The sequence below is a fragment of the Callorhinus ursinus genome, unplaced genomic scaffold, assembly GCF_003265705.2.
Source record: "Callorhinus ursinus isolate GAN/ISIS: 27379988/994484 unplaced genomic scaffold, GSC_fseal_2.0 scaffold1, whole genome shotgun sequence".
NCBI lineage: Eukaryota > Metazoa > Chordata > Mammalia > Carnivora > Otariidae > Callorhinus > Callorhinus ursinus.
This window is the reverse complement of record NW_027397063.1, coordinates 104135263-104158832: the sequence shown is the minus strand read 5'-3', so window position 1 is coordinate 104158832 and position 23570 is coordinate 104135263. Positions and strand designations below refer to the sequence as shown.

At 42.1% G+C, this 23570-nt stretch overlaps 1 protein-coding gene across 3 annotated transcripts in view; it reads left to right on the top strand.

Annotated features, from left to right (window-relative positions):
• GYG1 (glycogenin 1) overlaps positions 1–23305 on the top strand; it is a 36005-nt gene extending 12700 nt beyond the window's left edge. Inside the window, exons 5-7 of one of the 3 annotated variants that reach the window (XM_073898774.1) lie at positions 3480–3606; positions 16360–16579; positions 23144–23305. In XM_073898774.1, the coding sequence (XP_073754875.1) occupies positions 3480–3606; positions 16360–16579; positions 23144–23155 (359 nt within the window). In that variant the 3' untranslated portion in view covers positions 23156–23305. Of the gene's footprint in view, positions 1–3479; positions 3607–16359; positions 16580–18524; positions 18643–18840; positions 19722–23143 lie in introns of those variants that run through there. The other 2 variants (XM_025880883.2, XM_073898772.1) reach the window with 2 other exon arrangements.
• The last annotated feature ends 265 nt before the right edge of the window (positions 23306–23570 follow it).

Sequence of the window (23570 nt, the reverse complement as noted above, 5' to 3'; positions counted from 1 at the left end):
TTTCAGTGGAATTAATTTTTTTTTCTGTTTCTGAAAAAACTAGTAGAAAAATGTATATAGGATGATGCCCAATTTTTCAAAGTTCAGAAACAAGTGAAACTCCTACGTTGTCTGGGGATACTTATACATGTGGTAAAACCAAGGAAATCAAGACCATTACAAACAAAATTCACCATTAGTAGTTCTGGGGGAGGGGCAGTGGAATTGAATTAGGGAGCCCACATAGAACTTAAACAGTATTGGTAACATTTGAGAACTTAAATTGGGTATTGGGCAGAGTTTTATAATTATATGCTTTATAAACCCCACATATATTTTTTTCTTTTGATGGTGTATTTCGTAATGAAGATAACAGGTAAGGGATATTTAGAAAAGGTCTTGGCACAATCTCGCTCTTTCCCCTCATCATATTATTTTAAAATTATAAAAATAATACAGCTGTACTAAGGAAAAGTCAGGGAGAGCATATCTGTAACACCAGTCCCCTTATACAATTACTGTTGTTTCATTTATTTTCTTCCAATCTGAATCTTTATGTTCTTAGTTTTGGTAATGGTGTCTGTCACTGTGTATCTTTATATTGCTTGGTGGAATGATGGTCTTTATAGCCCTTTGTTTTAATGGCTGAATAATATTCCCACAAGTGGTTAGGAGCATAATGTACTAACCATTCCTCTTTGGTGGAATATTCAAGTTTTTTCAATTTTTCTGCTATTACAGAACATCTTCAAGTTTCTTGCATTCATTCTACAAGTAATTTATGTGTAAGGCATTCTGCTATGTGCTAGAACTATAGTAATAAGCAAAAAGCCATAGTCTCTGTCCTTGTGGAATTTAGAATCTAATGGCTAACAGTTCTTGATTATATTTTTGCATTTTAAGCACATTAATCCTCAGACTTTCAATTTTTTTTTTTATTTTTGAGAGAATAGTAGATTCACATGCAGTTGTAAGAAACGATACGGAAAGTTCCCATGTATCCTTCACAGTTTCCCCAATGGTAACATCTCACATAATTCCACAGACAGGAAATGGACATTGATACAATCCATCAGTTTTATTCAGATTTCAGCAGTTTTAAGAGTTTTATGTGTTGTGTGTTTGTGTATGCATATGGGTTTTCTGTGTGCTGTGCAGTTTTATTACGTGTGTAGCTTGGTGTGACCACCACCACGGTCGAGACGGAACAGTTTCGTCACGGGGACCCCTCATGCTACTCTTGTAGTCATGGCCGCTTCTCCCCCACTCTCTCCCCCTCCTTGACCCCTGACAACCACAAAGCTGTTCTCTATCTTTATAATTTTGTGGTGTAAAGGATATTATATAAATGGTACAGTAGGCCTGGATTTTTTTTCACATAGCATAATTCTCTTGAGATCCATCCAAGTTGCTGTGGGTATGCGTAGTTTTTTCCTTTATATTGTTGAGTAATTCTTCATTGTATGGAGGTATCATGTTCCTACACCTGTTGAAGGACATTTGGACTGTTTCCAGTTTTGTGCTATTATGAATAAAGCTGCTATGAACATTTCCTCAACCTTTATTTTGATGATTATACATAAAAGGAAATTAGTAAGTCTTCAGGCCTCTGTACCTCAACCACCAGTGTGTATGCCCACATTTGGGGTGTCTTTGTAGAATCCAAAGTAAGCCACTGATGAATGCTATGGTATTCTGGCTTTAATATTTAATACTTTGTGTCTGAAAATATGTTGTCAATATAGCTAAACTGTTTTTGTTTATGTAACAGTGAAGCACATCCTGCCACTGTCTTTATTGTCCTTTAGAATTTATGAGGGTAAAATCTTGATTTTCTGTTGAGCTGTTTGTCCTTTGAGAAATGAGGACCCATGTGAGTCTCATAATACAAAGAGGTTGCTCCGTAGACATTTGTTCAATGAATGCCTTTGATCCATAGAGTTGACTGAGGACATTTAGAAAGGATGAGATACACAGAGGATTGATGAGGTACACTTGGACTTCAAACCGAATGCTTTGATCTTACTCCTTAGTTCCAAATATTAAATAATCTCCAGATTTTTAAAGTCTCTTTCAAAACCAATGAAAACCAAATAATAATGATAGCCAGTTGGGTCTGTTGTGTATTTAGGAAGAAAACTGGGTCTTGGGGCAAAGCAGACTAAGGAGGGAGGTAACTGCTCAGTATAGCAGCCTTGCACTTCAAAAGAAAAGGATTCTCCCTGCCTGCCATCTCCCATACACTGTGCTCGCACACTCGTATGCACATGCACACACCCCACCCACTTAAGCTGCTGTTTTGCTGTATGGAAGACTGGTTCTGTGCATGTTTTCTGAAATCTCATGAGCCTAAAACGGAAAGGACATGGGTTATGGAGCAGAATATGTTTTGAGGTGGCTTAGTGACCTCTTTGGTTACTTGTGCGTTTATGATTTAGGTTAGACACTTAGCTGTTTAGATTTTTTTTTTTTAATTTCTTTTGAATGAATGGCTATGGTTGTCACTTTCCAAGGAAGGCATAAAGATCAGCAACCCCCAGGGGCTAAGCAAACACTATGCTGTGTGGTTGTGGCTGACCTTGGTCCCAGTGATGACTGACTTGGACCTGTCCAGAGGCTTGGTCAATGGTAGGAGAATGCATCAGGATGATGTGTCTTTCTGGGCCTCTGTCAATGAGCCAACAGCTGGGGCTCTGGAAGACCATTCCATTATCCCAGTTTGCTCTCTTTTGCTTTTTACCACCCCCACCCGTGCCCCCATAGCTCTTAACATAAAGTCAAAAATCTGGGGATAAAGTCTATAGTTTGAGCCCTGTGTGGTCTGGTCCATGCCTACCTCTGAAACCCACCTGGTGCCATGCAACCCCTTCCCGCATGCCACAGTCCACGTATACGGGCCACCTTCCAGGTCTTTCCACGGCTTCATGTTCCTGCCCACCTCCCTTCTGTGGTACATGCTGTTTGTTCTGCCTGAAACACCATCTGCCCTCCTCATCTCCCCCTGTATTATGTCAAGCACTCCTGTGTACCCCTCAGATCTTGGCTTCAGTACAGCTTCCTCATGGAAGCCTTCCTGACGCATCCCATGTTCTTGAGCCACTTCCACCACATGCCTCGTAGCAGCCAGTGTTTTGCCGTTCCCCTCCCCATCTGTGATGATGCTTATTGACTTATAATTTGCTGGTACCAGTGTATCCCCCCTCCTCCTGCCCTGCCCCTCATGAAGATGATGACAGTCTCTCTGTTCCCTGTTGACTCTTCAGTGACTGGCACAGTGTCTGGCCATAGCAGCTGCTCAGTAAATATTTGTTGAATTCGTGAATTAACTCAGGAAAATGGCCACCCCCTAAAAATGCCCTTGGTAGGTTTAACACAGAATTTCTTATTTTAAAAATGGAATCTGTATACCTATTTTTTAAAGATCCGGTTATGTGTTCCTATAAAATTATTGACCTGTCTTTGAAGTTTATGACTTATAATTCACTTTTTTTTTCTTTCAGGTGGGGACCAGGGTTTACTGAACACATTTTTTAACAGCTGGGCAACAACAGATATCAGAAAACACCTGCCATTTATTTATAACCTAAGCAGCGTTTCTATATACTCCTACCTCCCAGCATTTAAAGCGTAAGTGCAAAGGTTTAACTGTTGTTGGAGGTGGGCAGGGCAGGGGAGTGGGATTTAAAATTTGGGGGGGTTCCTCATGGTCATTCTGAGGTCAATAACAGGTGGGAACTTAAGGGAAGTCTTTCTCTTATGAGAAACATGGCTATAGTGGGGAAAGGCCTTGATGTTATCAGTTACTTTGTTTGGAGTAACCCAGAGGGTACTTAACCACCTTACAGGAAAAGGTTCCCATTCGCTCCTGGGTGCCAGGCCCTCTGTTAAATCGTCCCTATGTCATGGTCATGAATTCATAGTGGGCACAAACCCAACTTCTGCTTCCTAGTGGCTGCTAAGCTTCAGTTCCCATCCCCCTAAAATGAGGATCTTAACAGCTGTCTCCGTGGTTCTTGTGGAGCTGAAGCAAGCTGCTGGTAGCAGTGTGCTGACCCAGTCCAGAGCAGGGGCTGTGGAGTCGCACTGCTCAGTTCACATTCTGGAGTAGCTTCTTCCTGGTTGGTTACTCATTACTGAACTTCTCTGCCTCAATGTCCTCCAAAACTAACTGTGATCATTAAGGGAGGTAGTCCTAGGAAGTGGGTAGAAGAGGGTGGAAGAGGGCCTTAGCACTCAGTAAACATCAGATTATTAGTCCTTTTTGTTGGAGAGGTGGTCTAGCTGTAAGCGTGATCTCTGAAGCCAGAAAGGCAGGGTGTGTCTTCTCACTCTGCCATTTACCTACGCTATGGCTTAGCCTCTGTGCCTCAGTTTATCCATATGCAAAATGACAAGGGGAATCAGACTTACCCTGCAGAGTTGTCATGAGGATGAAGTGAATTCACACAGGCATAAAGCGCTCAGCAGACAGCTTGTTTTTGGCAACATTGCTTGTTTGGCAGTCCCCCTGGGGTGGTTCTAACTCAGCAGTTAATACAACCTAGTTGCAGGGCTGGTCTCACTGACCAGGGCCCGGGCCCTGTTCTTTAGCCTCTGACTCATTTGTGTTGAATGAAGATGATGATTCAGGTTTCTTGAACGGAGGCCAAGCTGTCGGGTTGATCCTGAGACACAGCCATGAGCAGCCAAGCTCTTCATTGAGTTGGGCTCGGCTCTGCAGTCTCTGTCCCGCACGGGCATTCCTGGGCAGGCAGAACACAAAGGGCCTTTCACTCCTCATATTTTATTATCCAGAGTCCTCTCTTTATGTCTCTCACCACAGTAATGAGCACGTCTGGCTTTTTGTGGCAGAAATGTTTCCTTTTCTGTTCTTTTCTGGGCAAACTCTGTCAACATTCCCCCAGATAAGGATTATAAGTGTCTTGTGTTCTTTCCTCCCTAACTGTTCTCTTGGCATATGTCTCTGACGTATTATAGCCTCTTGATAGTCCTGCCTCTCTGGAATGAAGCAGGCAAACTCTCAAATATACCAACTGTCCAAGTAACACAAAGAGAGAAAGATTCACTATCAAGGGGTGGATTTGGAGAAACATTTTTTTTTTTTAGCCTCTCTGTCCTTGGCCCTGTCAAGTACCAGCCTGTCTTGCTTGGAAATGTGGGCCTGATTCTTTTCATTCTTATTGCCTCATAATGAACCTTGCAACTTTGAACAGTGCTCCCGCAGACCATGATACCTCGATCCCCTAGAACTGAATTTGTGATAATAGGGAAGATGGTTAATGTAATTGACTAGACTCCATTGAGCAAGCAAAAAGATGAGGGTGAAGGAGAAAATCATTACTAGTCTGAGCAATTCTACCCACCATTCCACTTAATTCTGCCCAATGAGCACGTGTCCTGGGATGAATATATTGGGGAGACGTGAATCTGATCTCCTTCCAGTTGGTCTCAGTTCCCAAACGGAGTCAACTCTAGTGTTTAGAGATTTGTGTTTTTCATGTAATGTGGCCCCCGGTGCCTAGCAACTCTCTCCCCTATGGTTCATTTGGACTCCATCTGATTTTCACCATAACACCAAAATTGAACACACTGCACCTTTCAGTGAGCGCCTGGTTTGCGCAGACACTGCTTGCATTTATTTTGTTTTGACAAGAACAAGAAGCAGGTAGAGCAGAGTTAAGGTTGTTTTTTTTTTTTTTTTTTTTTTGGCGGGGCGGGGGGAGAGAGAGAGAGACTTATTTGTCAGAACCAGGGCCCCCTCTCTCCAGAACCCAGTTGTTTTTATATCCTCTGAATGAATTTCCCAGAAAAAGTTTGAGATCTGAATGACCAGAATGGTTAGGATGGTTTCTTCTTCCTGGCTCAACAAATTAGTGCTAATTTTGGAAATCTTCTTGGTTTATTGCCAGAACCATAGAGCATATGACACACTGGGGAGGTTGGGAGCGGCTCCCTCCACTAGCTTGCCGTTGGCTGGCCCGTGGCCCCACAGGTGCTCCTGCCCTTGGGGGTGTCCACTCCGCACTTCTGTGATAAGACTTTTCAGAGTGCTGCTTTGTCTCACCGCATTGCTGCCTATTTGGGAATGTTGAAACTCCATCGAAGAACTCCTTTTTCCCTTCCCTGTGCCAGAAAATGCCTTTGTTTTTCTTGCAGCGATCCATCTCCAGAGACATTTTTCATACCATTGGGAAGGGCTGAAAAGACAGTTCTATTCCTTTTTTTTGTTTCAAGTGAATGTAAAATTATGACACAGATCTTTTAAGCCGAAGTAGATGATCATGAACGTTTGGGTCACCATACCTACTCCACAGAATGCCCTGTGGACCTCTGGGAGCTCATCATGAATGCGATGCTCCATTGCTGGGCTCAGAATCACCTTAGGGGTCTCCAGGACTTAGTGGCCCTGGGGCGTGCTGGTCTTCCCTAGGACAGCATGTGGGTGGTGGCAGGTAGAGTGAGAAACTGGGGAGTGGTTCAGAACAACTTGGGCTTGGCGGAACAAGTGAGAATTTGTCTTACCAGCTCCAAGCAACCAGGTGTCATGAGGTCACCAAGGCAGTATTTAGATGCCCCAGAATCTTAGAACTGTGGATATCTTAAAACACATGCTGTACCTAGAACAGTGTAGCCTTGCTGTTTTATGTGAAGTTTTTGCTAAAGGATGGCCTAATATGAATCTTATTTGGCATGAATTTGAGCCATGGAGGCAGCATTTCTAATGCCTTACTTGACATACCATTTGGACAGAACAAAACCTAAAGGAAACACTTAATAGTTCTATCACTTTGAATGAATACTCAGACATAGCTTCTGAAAAACAAAATTAGTCCTGTTTTCTGTAATAGAAGATCCTCTTTAACATAGCATAATTTGAGAGCTAAAATGCTTGATTTAGTAACTTTTAAGGTAATTTGTAATATATGAATTGAGAAACAAGTTCATAAATGCATTTCTTAATGAAATATTTCTGCAAGTGCCTAACATAATGTTTAGGACATAGTATGCTGTTAGTCAATACTAGTTTCTTTTCGGTTTTCTTCATTTAGAGGGCCTATTTTATTCACGTAGTTTAGAATCTGGCTTGTGCATAGTGCTAGGCAAAATCTCATCAGCCTTTTAAAAAATCAGTCATTTAGCTCCATTTTAGCTCCACTTTCTATTCTATCTACCAAGTAAAAGCTGTTTATGGCATTTTGTGCCATAAATGGGCCCAAAGCCCTAAATGGGCCCAAAGCCAAGAGAAAGAGTTCTCTGGTATTGCTTCAGATTGCCAAAAGTCCTATTGATGACTCCAGAGCTTGTTTTACCAAATAATTTCAAAAATAACTTATCTAAAATTTTTACTTGAGTTCAGATACGACCTGAGACCTGGCCTGGCCTAGTCTCAGAAAGTGGATCTAAAAACCTAAAAGATTTCTCCCCATTTGCTTTAAATTCTTCTGAGGGTATTTGTATCCGCTGTTTCTTTTTCAGGAATGTGGCTTATTCACTAAGGTCTTACCAAACCTCTTTAAAATCCAAATTTTGCAAGAATGAAATGAACCTTCGGCGTCTTGAATTCTGTTCTTGTGTATTTCTGATTTGATTTTTTTCCTTGACCCCTGAGACACCCGTGGGTCCAGCCTCCCACTGTCCTGTTATCACTGAAGCCATAGCCTTTTCTGTGTTCGTTACTGTCACATTCTTAACATCTTCACCTAAAACCCTGAGGCCTCGTAGTTTGGCTCGGTCTTCAGCCGTCTGTCCACTCACCTGTTTGGTTGGCTGTCGGGCCCGCAGCTCGCAGAGGGCGCTCAGGGGGACGAGGGAGCTCTCATCTAATCAGCCTGCGACTTCCTGCGTGTGGAGAGTTGCCCGGATGTCACGTGGCGCGGCCGTCGTGATTTGCGCATGGGAGAAGAATCTAGCCGCGGTTGCCCAGCTGTCTTGTTCCTCCTTCATGGGTTTCAGCAATGCCTGTTGGGCCCCGGTGCCCCCGTGTCCAGGATGACCACCTGGTCATTCCGACCTCCTCTCTGTTTATCAGGCGATGTGTCTGTCCTCCGTTCTTCCTGCCGCCTTTCCCCCTCCCATACCTCAGCCCTTAGCGCCCAGGGGAAAGCTTCCCCGTGAGACCAAGCCCAGACATTAGAGGCCACCCTGGCAATGGGCCCAAAGGGCACAAGGAGTGGTATCTCCGCTGCAGAGGTCTGAGTGAGAAATGCCTTCAGGAGGAGATGGAGCTCGTGGGAGGGGAAAAGCGTGAGTGGAAGACCTACCATCCTCCGGGTCTCAGACTGGTGGGCCGCAGACTCCCTTTGTCCCACAGATATGTTTTGTCTTCCTTACATGTTTTTTTTTTTTTTTACTCAGGTGCCAATGCCTCAAAATCAGGGAATTTCACATGAAACCTAGATTTTCAACTTCTTTTTAAAAAAAAATAAGATATTTGGAGAAAGATGTCCAGTGACTTTTACAGGTTTGGGGCCTTAAGCAATTGGAAAGATGGGGGCAAGCAGGTTTGTGGAGGCAGGGTTTGACCAGAGATGGATTGAATGTATCCAGTTTGGGATGCATTAAGCTTGAGGTGCCTGTGAAGCATCCTAGGGAAAATGGGGTCTAGGGAAGTTGCTGTAAGAGTGGGGAGTTGAGGAGAGAGGTCCGGTGGGACAGACCTATGGGAGTGTCCGCACAGAAGTGCTCTTTATAGCCATGAGACAGGATGATGTCACCTGGAGAGTGACTGTGATAGAAGAGTCCTGAGCAACTGAGCCCTAAAACAGGAAAATGTGGAGAGGCAGGGCCCTGAGATGGAGAAGAGTAAGGCAAGAGGAGACCCAGGCAGGTGAGATGCTGCACAAGCCAGCCAAAGAAAATATTCCTGGGAGAAAAGAGGGACCCATCTGTGTCAGATGCTGTTGAGAATTGGCACTGACCTAGAATGTGGAGGTCACTGGGTGACCTTGAGCATGTCTCATGGAGTGGTGGGAGGAAGCCTGATTGAAGTGGGTCCAAGAGAATGGAGACTCGGAGAACATGAATGTAGAGAAAACTACATTCAGAAGGCAGAGTGTGTAGACACAGACGAAGGTAGGTGGGCATATTTTTTGTTTGAGTGAATGAATGAGCTAGCAGTCAGCCAGGAGGGACTGAGATTGACAGGATGTCCCCGGGAAAGTCTCCATGGTGGCCTGGAGTCGTGGGGTTTCCTTGGCCTACTCTGTGAGGACAGGCCACCCTGGTAGGGGAAGCAGTTGACTAGGTCCTCGTCTAGGTGATTATTTTTTTTATTTTATTTATTTATTTGAGAGAATGAGAGAGAGAGAGAGCACATGAGAGGAGGGAGGGTTAGAGGGAGAAGCAGACTCCCCGCTGAGCAGGGAGCCCGATGCAGGACTTGATCCTGGAACTCCAGGATCATGACCTGAGCCGAAGGCAGTCGCTTAACCAACTGAGCCACCCAGGCACCCTCGTCTAGGTGATTAAAGTCCACGTTTGAGTACTGATGTTATTCTGATTTCTGGGGCATGATCGGGAGGGTATTTAGCTTGAAAGCCAAGGAAAAATTGGGGGGGGTGGTCCCTGGTGGGCACAGTTCTTAGCTGCTGGGTAGCAGCTGTCTTCTGGTGATGTACTCGCTTGTGCTCCATGGTTCCGACCTTCAGCAGATCCACTCCTCCTCTGCATGGCCAGCCCCGCCCACCTTGGGCACTTGTGCTCACGATCCTTGGTGTAGACCTTGAGTGAGTGATAAGAGGAGGAATTTGGGGGGGTGAGAGGGGAAAGGTGGCTGACTGGTGGTAGGGAAGGGATTGTGCAGGAGAGCGAGGCTGAGGAGGTGCAGGAGTGAGTGGCCATGTGCCAGAGAACATGAGTCATTGAGGTGGGTGGAGGATGGTTGGCCACTGCTGCCACATTTCCCAGAGAAAGGTCTCGCAAGCCATGCTGTGTTTCTTCTTGGTGCCTCATTGAGCATCACAAATAAATTGCTTTGTGAGACGTAAAATGGCTCCTGTGTGCACTGTCACAGCGTAGTTCCTTTTCCGTTCTGAACGCTTCTGTAGTCTCATCCACACGTTACCAGCTGCTGAACTAGTCATGAAAATTCTATCTGATCTTTTGGTAACATCAGGTCACAGGGATTATTTTAATGGCTAACATAAGCAGTATTATTGCTGGCTCAGGTTCAAACTATGTCTTGTGATCTGGACGTCTCTTTTGAGATTCTATCAAGTTAAAATTAGAACACTTATTTTAAGAGATGTATGCAAGCTGAGACAAATCCCCATTACTGGGTCAGAATGAATGGCTCTTAGTAATATAGAGACAATTGGAATATGTACCCAATGTTGTTTTGTTTTTTGTTTTCTTTATTCCTGGCTGGTAATTTGATGGATAAATCAGGCAGTGAGTCAGTGAATCTTCTCATTATCCTTGTTCTGGGTCAACGTCAGTTGAACTTTAATTCTTTTGACATCAATATTTCCCCTTCTTATTTGTCAGCTAACCATTTTGCCTTCAGCCAGGCAACATAAATTCCGTCTGGTATCCTGAGTTTACCTTCTTAAGAGGAATATCCCTGAATTTGCATTTAGGCTAAAATATTCTTTTAAGCAAAAAAGTAATTTCCCTTTTCACTTATGACCTGTTCTCTTATTTCATTTTGATATGGTTATTTTGGATTTTCATCAATAATTGGAGAGTAGTTGGGGCGCCTGGGTATGGCTCAGTCAGTTAAGTGTCTAACTCTTGATCTCTGCTCAGGTCTAAATCTTGGGGTCATGAGTTCAAGCCCTGTGTTGGGCCCCATGCTGGGCTTGGAGCCTACTTAATAAAAAAGATAAAATTTAATTTAAAAAATTGAAGAGTAGAATTGATTAAAATGGTAGAAAATGATTTTTAAAAACATTCTTTGGGGCAACATTAAGACATAAAAATAATTACATGAAATTCATATCTAGATTAATTGAAATTCTAGATACAAAAACCGTGTTTGAGACCTTTTGCTCATCTTTTTTGCAAACTGTTTTATTATGAAAGCTAATAGAGCAAGCCCTTCAGGCTACCTTGCTGTGTCAATAAATACTGTTTGTACAGTTAGAGCATAGTTATATAGTTTTACCCATATAACTCACAGACCTTCATAGAAGGTGGCCAGTGTTAGGCCTAACAGTACCCCTGGGGCAGGCCTAGGTGATTTCCAGAACATCGTTGATGCGACTACCTTATGCAAAACTGCACGTCTGTCTTCTCTTCCCTTCCCCACTTCCTATCAGAGCCCCATGTCTCCCACTTAGCAGCTGCCTTACTTTGCACCCTGCCCCCATCCTCCCACCCTCAGAGGGCCTGTGGGTTGGCCAGAACCTTCCACATTCAGTGACTCACCCAGGCTTGCGCTTCTCATAAAGAATTCTTGCTCTAAAACTTGTTTTTCTCCTACCCCGACTCATTTCCATAGATCGGTTTGGTGTGTGGCAGGTTAAAGGAATACCTTGATACCTAAAAAAAAAAAAAAAAAAAAGTTCCCATTCTTGACTGTACAGAAGTAGGGCTAACCATGGCCTTGAACCCATGACCTCTGAAGTCTGCACATGACTACTGTATGCCCCAGCATCTTTCTTCTTCTCTCCGCCATCACACTCCTGAATCCTCATGAGCTCTTTCTGGTCGGCCCCTCGGTAGCCCTAGCTGCAATAGAAACCTAGTTACATTATGCATTTTATGATTTGTTTTGTTTTTGCTGAAACTTGGGTAGCTGTTGGGTGGTTACATCACATCTCCACAATCCCGCTCACTCTCAACCCTCCCCCTTACTGGCACCAAGGAATTCCTCAACTTCAGGCACAAAGGGCAGTTTCATCCACATTTAGGACCCCTTATGATCTCCGTTTCTGCCACAAACAGGCTCATCAAGGACTTTCTTCAAACTAGGACTGCCCTGTCTATGAAAGGACTATCCAGTGGATACAGTTTTTCTCGGTGTTACAATGGAATAGGTAAAGAAGGTAATCTTGAGGAAGAAGGATCCTTCCTGTAGCCACAGAGGGCAACAGAAAGACACTCAGGGATCGTGGCTTCACGAAGGTGCAGCCCAGGCCTGAGCCACAGTGAAGTGCAGGCGGTAGACTGTCCCCAGATGGTGTTTCTGTTGACATGCGAGGGGAAGGCATTGAGCCACATGGGGTGGCCTCTAACCGGAGGTTGCAGAGAACCCTGAGCCACTGTGGGGCACAGCCAGACCCAGAGGCAGGAGTGTCTACTCCTGCCCGCCAGCAGAGGCAGGGCGCTCTGTCTCGCTGGGCGGTGTTAGCGGCTCTGCAGTGTGCCGGACCATCGTGCCCTTCCTCTGCTTCCCCGGGCTTTAAAGTCCCAATTCACAGAGTGGAGTGCTGGAGAGGAGCTGGGGTGGCCCTTAGACACGGTTGAGCACAGTCCACGTAGGGGTCAGCTGCTGGTCCTAAGCACCGCCATCCATTTCTTGTTCTTCTTCCCACCTTTCCCCTACCTTTGTGCAAACTGAACCCGTCTGAGAACAGTCTTTCTTAGGCAGTGCTAAGTTGCTTGTTTTGTAGCTTTCTTTCCTATCGGTTACTTTCTTGCTCTGTTCTTGACTATATTTGGAGTATTTCCAGGGCTCCTTAGACACATCCTTTCCACTTTTCAGATTGACCGTCTGTAGGCAGGGCATTCATCTCTGAAGTAACAGATGTCACTCTCAGATGATGTCCTAATTCTGGGAGTGTCTTTCAGGAACAGCCTAGTTGTGGTTAAGAACCTTGGCTCTGGAACCAGACTGCCTCCGTGGAATCCCAGCCCTGTCACTCACCAGCCATGTGGTCCTAGACGAGTTATTGAACTACTTCATGCCTTGGTTTCCTCACGTAGTTGTTTTGGAGATTAACTGGTATATAAACCATGCAATTGTTAGCCAATGTCTGGTACATGTAAGTACTCAATAGATGTTAGCTATTCCTGTGACTCCTGTTTAATCATGTGCAAACTGTCAGGAAGCAGGTTAGAAAGGAAGAGAGTTTATGCTATATTCACGTTTTACTTTATTTTAATTAGTACTGTTACCTCTCCTATAATGACTAGGACATTCATATTAGGTCTAGGCCAAATCATGGACTGAAACTTAGCGGCCAGTTTTATTCTAGGAGGAGCAAACTAGGAGTCTTGCTCCAGCAAGATGAGTCAGGAGGAGGATGTCTGAGAACGTGAAAGCAAGTGCTCTCTTCTGGTCGCAGGCGTGTTTGTATTGCAGGCGAGGTAGTGCCTGCCACCCCCAAAACACACACAAGTGTCTGGTCTCTGGGACAGGTTCCCCGCCCCCGTCACCACTAGGACGTTTGTCCAAGGCCGTTACCTTCACCCCGCCATCTTTCCCAGGTCTTCTCTGCGCCCCCTTCCCACACAAAGCCCCTTCTGAAAATCTACGCCTGCACGGATCGCTTTGGTGTTCCTGTAGCCCCTCGTGTCCGCATTGCCCTGGTAGCCCTGACTCGTTGCCTTGTTTGTGCTGCTCTTCCTTATTTTTATGTTAGAGGACTCCTTTCCCTGTTTGGGTGGAAAACCTTTTGGAGTCCTGCACTGACCCTATGTAACAGTTGCTTATTTAATTAATAGCCATGTCTGCACAAGTTTTGAGCATTATCCTTTTAAGGATAAAATTGAGAGTACTTGTGTGCATGTGTGTGGGTGTAAAATATGAAATGAAGAGTCAGCTTGGGGATTTCTGGTATCTGTCTCATTTTCAGAAGAAAGGCGCTGTGGTATAGTCCATGACTCTTAGGAGGACATTTACAGTAGGCTCTATTTTTCTTTCATAGTTTTGGAGTGGCAGCATGGTAGGATTGGTAAGAGTGCAGGCTTAAGAGAGAGGCAGAACAGTGCCAAATCCCTTTTCTGCCACCTAATAGCTGTATGGCTCTGGCTGACCCCCTGACCTCTAGGAGCCTCTATTAACATGTTATTAAGATCTACCTTTGCCAGAGTGTTGTTATTCCCAATCATGTCCTTAAAAAAGTTTGGGCCCAGGATGCCTGGGTGGCTCAGGCGGTTAAGCATCTGCCTTCGGCTCAGGTCATGATCCCGGGGTCCTGGAATCGAGCCCCGCATCGGGCTCTCTGCTCAGCGGGGAGTCTGCTTCTCCCTCTCCCTCTCCCGCTCCCCCGGCTTGTGCATGCTCTCACTCGCTCTTTCTCTCTGACAAATGAAAAAAAAAAAAAAAATCTTAAAAAAAAAAAAAAAGTTTGGGCCCCAAACATGGGAAACCCTCAGATAATGATAGCTATGTAATAGGTCTCTGGCATTTAAAAATAAATAAATAAATAAAATAAAAGATTGGAAAGGTTACATGAGTAGAGTTTGCATTATTTCAGTCTGCACATCATGCTCAGCAACTTTGGTTGCCTATAGGATAAATCCACTAAAATCTAACACTTGAACCCAACACCCAAGGAACCATCCCATTTTTCCTTTCCCTATCAGTTTCCTCTTTGGCTGCAGTGGGAGTGCCCTCGGTCTAACTCACATACACTCACCTGATACTTGCTCTCCCCCTGCCTAGAATTCTCTGTATCACCAGCTACCCAGCTCCTGTCTGTTGCACAAGCTTTAAGTCTCTGCTCCACGAAAAACCTACCTTTCATGACCACCCTGCCTCTGCATTTCTGGAGCACCCACTGTTCCATCTTTCTTTTGGCACTTGTTGTATTCACCTTTATTATTTGGTTTTTTATGTACATAGATTTCCTCCCAGCCAGAAAATGACCACTCTTAATTCTTTTTTTTTAAGAAATTATTATGAAATATAGTATATATACAAAGGGGTATATATAAAAAATGTGGTGTTGTTTTTTTTTTAAATCCAAGTTAAGAAATGGAACACAACCAGTACCTTACAAGCTGTCTGTCCCTTCCCCATCACGGCTTCCCCTTTCCCCGGGAGATAACCAACATCATGACACTGACATTGATTACAGTTTTCTACTCTTCATTTTTTTTTAAGATTTTATTTATTTATTAGAGCATGAGCATGAGCAGAGGGAGAGAAAGGGAGAAGCAGACTCCCCACTGAGCAGGGAGCCCAATGTGGGGCTTGATCCCAGGGCCCTGGGATCATGACCTGAGCCAAAGGCAGATGTCCAACCCACTGAACCACCCAGGCATCCCCAGTTTTCTACTCTTTAAATAGTACTTTTTTTTTTTGGTTTTTGCCCAATGTAAATGGATCTTTATGTATGAATTTCTATTTGAAAATTTTCAGCATGTTTAAAAAAGTCATCTATTTGCTGCATGATGTGTGTAGCTATCATTTTATTTTCACTGCTATATTGTATTCCATGATCTGAATATACCAGAAGTTGTCCTTTAAAAATAATAAAATGGACAAATAACCATAAAATTTCAGTGACATTCAACAGTAAGTATATATTTCTTGCTCATATGTTGGTGGCTAGGCTGGAGCAGCTCTGATAATCTCAGCAGGGTTTGGAGCCACAGATTTGATCCACATCTGCTCCGTGGGTCTCATCCATTCTTCTGCTGACAGAGGTCTCTCAGAGAGAGGGACCAGAAACAAGCAGGGCTGGCTTGCTTTTTCTTTCTTTCCTTCTTTCTCTTTCTTTCTTTGTTTCTTTCTTTGTTTCTTTGTTTTTCTTTTCTTTCTTTCTTTCCTTTCTTTCTTTCCTTTCTTTCCTTTCTTTCTTTCTTTCCTTTCCTTTTCTTTCTTTATTTCTTTTTTCTTCTTTCCTTTTTCTTTTTCTCTTTCTTTCTTTCCCTTTCTTTTCTTCCTTCCTTCCTTCCTTCCTTTCCCTTCTTTCTTTACCTCCTTTCTGACACAGTTACTTCCTCCCATATTTCCTTGCAAAGGCAAGTTCTGTGAGCATGCCCAATTATCAGTGAGGTAGGAAAGTGTATTCCCCCTGTGGAGACTGGGAAAAGGAGTGAACACTTGCTGAACAGGCTTAACCTACTAAGATATGGTCATATGAGTGGTTTGTAGTTATGACTGTTTCAAACAGCACTGCTGCTGTGAATATTTTGATGACATCTGCACGTGGGTAAGAGCTTCTTTCGGGTCTGTGCCAAGGAGCTGAGCTTCCGGGTCAGAGGTGTGAGATTTTTCAGTGTCACTAGGTGTAATACCAAATGGTTTTCCAAGTTGTTGTACCTTTCCAACCACAGTGGATTGGTGTTTTGGTTGTTGCCCTGACCCACTGCTACTTTTGGATTTTTGTATGTATTTAACATACAACTGAATAATTTCAAAAATCTGTGTAAAACTTAGCTCAAGTTCTTTTCCAACCACTACTTCAGTGGAAAGTGCATCGTTAAGACTACCGAACAAAGTGCTCAGAATCCACTAATGGTTTCAACTTTGTGTTCTCTTGGCAGATTTGGGGCAAATGCCAAAGTTGTGCATTTCCTGGGACAAATCAAACCTTGGAATTATACTTATGATCCTAACACAAAAAGTGTCAAAAGTGAGTCCCATGATCCCACCATGACTCATCCAGAGTTTCTCAACCTGTGGTGGGACATCTTCACCACCAACGTGTTACCTCTGCTTCAACAATTTGGCCTTGTCAAAGACACCCACTCATGCCTGAATGTGGTAGGTTCTGTTTTTTCTTTCAGGTAATTTAATGCTGTATTTTTTAAAACTTTGGTATACTGGTAGAGGTAGTGTTTAGTGGTACTTTTAAACGGAGATCAATCAGATTTGTAGAAAAAAAAATGTCCATCTTACAGGGAAAGGAATACTGCCAGCAAAGACTAAAAGCAGTAGATTCTGTGGCAGATTTCATTAGATCTGGGAGCATAAGAAAGGACTTTAGAGGGTGTGTGTGTGTGTGTGTGTGTGTAGTGCACACACATATATGTCCATATCTAGTATGTATAGAATTCTTAGCCCATTGTCCTAAGATTCTGAGGTTATTCCTAAAGTATAAAGAATGCCTTATTTCATGTGTTAGAAACTATAAACATTTAAATATACATATTTATTTTTTCCATCTGCTTAGAAGAATGTATTTTCAGTGAACATTTTAATAACATGTGAAAACAAACACTTGCAAAAACAGATACTTTTCTAGGATTATTTTGGTTTGTCATGCACATGCTCTTACGGTTATATAGAATCTTGAAAAAAGAAATCTCCTTGTAAGAGGAAGATGACATTAACATTTACAACAGCAACTTGCTTAGCCTCTTTTCTGACTTTAAATGTCTCCCTCTGAGATTGGTTCTTTTAGAAGAATTGGAAAGAGGATGAGAAGTTACATTTCTCTGCTACATATTAAGATATAAAGAATCAAACTGAATGGGTGAATTACAACCGAGTCTAACTGATCAGTTAATTACCTTGCTATAATTATAAGAGGCTATAAGGTTGTAAGAGATCCTTTTCTTTGCCATGGTAGAGATTTTAGCCATTTCACTTAGTAGCACTTGTACCAATATATAAAATGGAGAAAGGGAAAAATAACACTAACATTCTTACTTTAATTGCTTTACATGGACCACGAAATAATACTTGTACAGTACTCGGAACATTGCCTGGCACATAATAAGTGCATAAGGAAAGCTAGTTATTATTATGTAACCCTTACAACTACTTTGTCAAATAAGTGTTATTAATATGCCCTTTTATATATTAAAAATAAGTGAGGCTTAAAGAAGTTAAATAACTTCTCTTAGTTATATAACATACTCATCAAAAGCAGAACTGGGACTCAAATCTAAGTCTGCAAGACTGTTACCTTCTGAACAGTATCATGAAACGGAGAATTCTGGAAGAACAGCCCAGTATCATTGCTGTTGCAAGTGGAAGCAAAGGCAGGGCTAATCCAGGGTAAGGACTTACGTTGCTTCAGCTGTGAAACCACCCCATGGAATCTGCCCAGGTACCTTGGAGTGCCAGTATATTTAAACACCTGCATAGACACATATAGTCATATAGCAACAAAAACCGGTAATCAAAAATTTTGTTCTCCCATTTTCTCTGTTAAAAGCAATATCTGTATGCATTCACTCGCCTTCCTTTTTCTCTGTTTCTAGTACCTTCTCACCTCAGAGCTTTTTGAAGAATAGCTTTGATATTCTTTTATGGTATAATTGAAGTTAATGGCCTTTCCATAAGTAATGAGATTCTAATTTAACGTGGAGTAGGTTTGCTCTATTTCCTGCACATTTCCCTTGTTCCCTCCACAACCCAAGGAGTTAGAATTATGAACCAAGGAAAGGTGATGGGAATTTAAACAGTTGTTCAAGACTAAGCCAATTAACATGAGCTACGAGAATAGATACTCCTTGATAATAAGCTTGAACGGGCAGATAAGTTCGGTGCATAGTCTCAAACCATTTAGCTCTCGCTTTTATAATGTAACAACTTGTGTATGTGGTGTGGCTCTCTGGTTAGGTGCTTTCTGAAGTTTAGCCTCTGAAGTATCATTTTGTTTAAGTTCTCAACCTTTCAGAGCCCACACAGATCGAGAATTGATCGTGAGACTGTGTTCCCTTGTCCGTCCATCTTACACTTTCTAATGAACTGTTTGCAGCTTTCAGACTTGGTCTATACACTGGCTTTCTCTTGTGGCTTCTGTAGAAAGGTATGCAGAACTTAAACATTAACCCTAATTACTTTGTTCTCCCAATGTTTTCACTGAGTCAAGAAGTCTTCATTTCGTTAGGAATAAATCATATGACCCTTGTATTTCTGTGTCTTTTGTTTGTTTGTTTCATGTAATACTTTTCAGTTTTTGCTACTTTGCATGATAATTCATCCTGGCTTTTCTCACCTTCAACTTATTGCGTTCCTTAAAACAGTCTGATTTTCAGCTCTCAAGGAGTCTCTGATTATGCTCTCCTTTTTAGGAAGGTGTCTCAGGAGCCATATCACATCTGTCCCTTGGGGAGATCCCGGCTGCGGCACAGCCTTTTGTGTCCTCAGAAGAACGGAAGGAGCGGTGGGAACAGGGCCAGGCTGATTACATGGGAGCAGATTCCTTTGACAACATCAAGAGGAAGCTTGACACTTACCTCCAGTAGAAACACTGCCATTTTCCCATGGACACATCCACTTCACAGGCCCTTGTTTCAGATACTTAGTGTCTAGATCTGGGTTAGGAAAGGTCTGTTACGGTTGCTAGAAGCTTTGCTAGAATTCATCAGATGAGGGGATTTTTCAGGACAACGGGGAGAACTGGGCAAAAGTTGTGAAGTAGCAGTTCTGTTATGTGGACAGCATTCTGCTTTTTAACCCTAGGCTTATTCATTATTCAGTTCATGTGTTGGAAGTTCTTAATTTTGCTGATGGCCAACATATGTGGTGGTAAGGGAAGCTCAAGCTAATTAAGATGGCTGTATCGACTCTAAGAATGTGCCAATGCAGGCTCTAAACCAGTCTCCCTTCAGAAAGGGACAAGGTATCTCTCTCTCTCGCTTGCACGTTGTACCTTTCACTAGACCTGCATTTTATTTAGAATTGCCCAGAGACTGCCAGAGTGATTGTAATTCTGCTTTCAGGTGAAGACAGCCTGTAACACTGCTGAGTGATTCATAAACCTATCAACAAATGGTGTTAACCCATTTTATTTCCTAATTGTAGTGTCTGAAATTGTTCACCAGTTTTCTATGTACAGTAAGGCAGCATGCTAAAATGCTTTTGTTCAGTTCTGTATATCTGTAAACAGCTTGTGCTCTCTGATGGTTACCTGCGGTGGCACCTTGTATGAAAATAAAGACTTCTTGCCATATCTTGTCTAATTAAGGGATTCCCACTCCCCTGGAAAAAAAAAATGTATTAGGCAGTTTTTCCTAATTTGTAGAATTTGTCAGTGTTTTAAAAACCAGTGTAAAACTTGACACTTGGAATTGGTTTTTAGATATCTAGAAATATTTCAATCTAGTGTTCTCCAGTGACAGTGTTGGATGTGATCGATGGAGGAAAGTGAGATCAAATTTATCTAATCTCTCACATTATATCTCCGTATCAAGTGAATATTCAGACTTTAGAAAATATAATGTTAAAATCATCATAGGTTCATTGTCAGTCTCTGGACATACTTGATAATCTTTCCAGGACTGTTCGAATCAGTACTGGAACCAGTGACTTCTAGTGTTTTTATCCATGAATTAAAATTGTTAAGTGTAAAGAATATTTATTAAATGTATAGATGACTCTAGGTTGCGAGGATGGCAAGCCAGTGAAGGGCAGGATCCAGAGTGACCTTTTAAAACCAATGTGAGTAATCTTTCTATTGGGGGGAAGAAACCAACCAACCAACCAACCAGGAAAGAAGACCATGACCAGAAATTTTAGAGGTTTAATTGGGCAGTAGCTACAATGGCTTTTATGACGTAACTAACCTTCAAGGTCGCCCTTCTTTATTTCCACAATATCCTACTGGTTACACAAGTCAGCCCTATTCAATATGGGTGTGAATGAATACACAGGGATACGGAATCCTGGAGGCAAGAATGGTTAAGGGCCACCTTGGAGGCTGGCTACAGAAGAGCTCAAGAAGAACCTGAGGATTTACCTAAAATTGTAAAATATCAAATAAGTGATTTCTGAAGATAAACTACAATTATTTGGACTGGTGGAGGAGTTGCTATAATCGTCAAGTACACTAAGCACTACTGGAGATTTAAGTGCCTCCATGTTTCAGGTGCTGTGGTGCCTCTTCTCAAAATACTCCTAAATCCAAGGATCTCCGCGTTGGGGGGATTATCAGGATGCAACCCCATTATAGGTCAAGAGATGTGTATATAAAATAAGGAACTGGTTTCCTGGCATCCTCCAAAGGTAACCAAGGTGATTTTGGGGGGATTGTGTTCTAAGCCATCATTATGAATTAGTGAATTTTAATGTAGTTGGTTTCAACCCATTTAAAGATGATCTAACTGTTGGGGCGCCTGGGTGGCTCAGTCGGTTAAGCGGCTGCCTTCAACTCAGGTTATGATCTCAGGGTCCTGGTTTTGAGCCCCGCATCGGGCTCCTTGCTCAGTAGGGAGTCTGCTTCTCCCTCTCCTTCTGCTGTTTCCCCCACTTGTCTCTCTGGCTCTCTGTGTCAAATAAAATCTTAAAAAAAAAAAGATCTAATTGTTTTACCTTTATGATTTACATTTTAAAAACACTGCTTTTGCAGCTGGTGGAAAATAGCTTGAATTGAGGACAAAAGAGCTGATGGGAAGGACAGTTAGTTTACACTAGTGGTCCTGGAGAAGAGACCGTAGTAATCTAGCATAACTTTCACCAGGATGAAGGCAGTGAAGTTGCTGATGGATTGCATATGAAGAGTGAGGAAAAAGGAATAACTGAAGATGAGGGGTTTGAGCAACTGAGTGAATCTCCCAACCTTGCTGCTCCCTAAAACACTAGAGACTTAACTGTAAGTAGTTTCTTATGCCTCATCACTTACAAATTCTGATTCAGTAGGTCTTGGTTGAGGCCATAGTGTCTCTGCTCCAAGTAACTACCAGGCAATCCAAAAGACTCTGACCCAAATAACATTTGAGAACCACTTGATACATTAAGGAGGTATTTATACTAAATGCAACAGGCAATGAGATTTTTAGCCGAAGATGCATGAAGAGGTAAGGTGGTGGTTGCATAGCAAGGGGCTCAACTTCTAATTAAAGTCTTTCCAAAAGACAATCTCAGCTCTTTTGAGTCATACAGAAAACATTACCATAAATAACATGTATAAATGTATTTGTATAGTGTTTACCTTTTTAATGTCACTGAGACTTGAAGCATTAAGCTAAAGTAAGATTTGACTTGTCCTTAAAATAGTCTGCTGTGGTTTGCTTTTTTCTTTATTATTACAAATACACAAATGGATTATTAGTTTTTTTTATACTTGGGTTAAGTTACTTGACTAACTTATTTCTCTGGGGTTCAGATGCTGAAATTCGACCTCCTTCAAAACTATGTAAGAAAGCAAAAACAGGAAAGAAAGTTTACTGGGCATTCACATCTCAATTCTATCAATCCTATGATGTATATATGGTATACACATTTTGCAGATAATCAGAGAATAAGGTTATCCTTTAAATAATTTGCAGATTCAACTTCTGTACACACGTATCTTACAAGAAGCCTCTATTATCCTGTTTTCAGTGGTGGTAGTGGCCTAGAAGAGGCACAACTTCTGTTATAAGACTATTCTGTGATACTGTGATGTAATCAGGATCAACACAGATCTATATGGGCAAAAGCTCCTTATACCTTATACAAAGCAGTTCAGTTCTTGTGATCTACTTATTCTGTATTCACTTGTTTCTTGATGTCCAGTCTATCAGCTACCATTTCTCACTACCATTTGCCTAGAATAAAAATAGGAAGAGTCGAATGTTCAGGAAAGGGCCTTAGAATGCTGGTCCTTTTCCACTGAGTCAAGCACAGCTGACCTTGAACAACACAGGTTGAACTGCAAGGGTACACTTACACATGGATTTTTTAATACAGTACAGTACTGTATTTTCTTGTCCTTATGATTTTAATAATTCTTTTCTCCAGCTTCATTATAAAAATACAGTATATAATTTATATATGTATATGTTGAGTGTTATCAGTAAGGCTTCTGGTTAGTAGTAGGCTATTAGTAAAGTTTTGGGGGAGTCAAAAGTTCTATGTGGATTTTCAACAGCACAGGGGGGTCAGCACCCCTAACCCCCATGTTGTTCCAGGGTCAACTGTATAGGGATTTACGGAAGGCTACTATTTTAGGTGATCAAAGTCTTTTTGGCTCCTGGGTCCCTGGTTGAGATTAATAGAAATCCAGTCTTAAGACAACTAATACTGCCATGCAGTATGTAATCCGAGTAACTGTATTTTAGAACTCTCTGTATCAAAAGAGATCACAAGATTCAAAGCCTTTTCTTTTTGTAATTGAGAAAAGGTTATCAAAGCATCAAATTTGGTGTGTGGGGGAAGCAAACCTATCACTTGGTGTTTTTGTCTTAATACTTTTTTTTTTACATTGTATAAGCTAATACTCTAAAGTGAAAAAGCTTATATAATTTAATATTTATTGAAGGCTATAAACTTTTGGAATAAAAAAGGATGAGTATACCATAGAAAACAGCATATAATGTGCATAGATTTATGCACTTAAGAGGCTGAGAAACCACTGAACTAGGCTAACAGATTTCTTTCCTTGATCTTTTCAAGGATATGCCTTAATTAAGGTGAAGTACTACTTTTCCAACTACACTTCAAAATCTTCTCCAGGGAGCCTAAACTACCATGGATCACCTAGTAAGATGTGTAAAATGGCAGCAATAACTCAGATTATAAGAACATTTGTAGAGGATCAATATATCATTTTTTTTTTTTTAAATCTTGTGAACAGTGGTGGATAGAATAGCCTTTTGCTGTAAGACAAATTTGCCTACACACGGTCAGATCCACACCTTTGGAGATTAACTCCATGCTTGCTCAAGGTCTATAATTCATGCCTGAAATAAATGTCTTAAATCTCCTTACTTACACCTGCAAGAAGCCTATTACGTCTCCTTCACTGGAACATTTATCATGAAATATTTACCTTTTCTTTACCAACATATTGATACCAGGGCAAGTTTTCTTTAAAAACCTA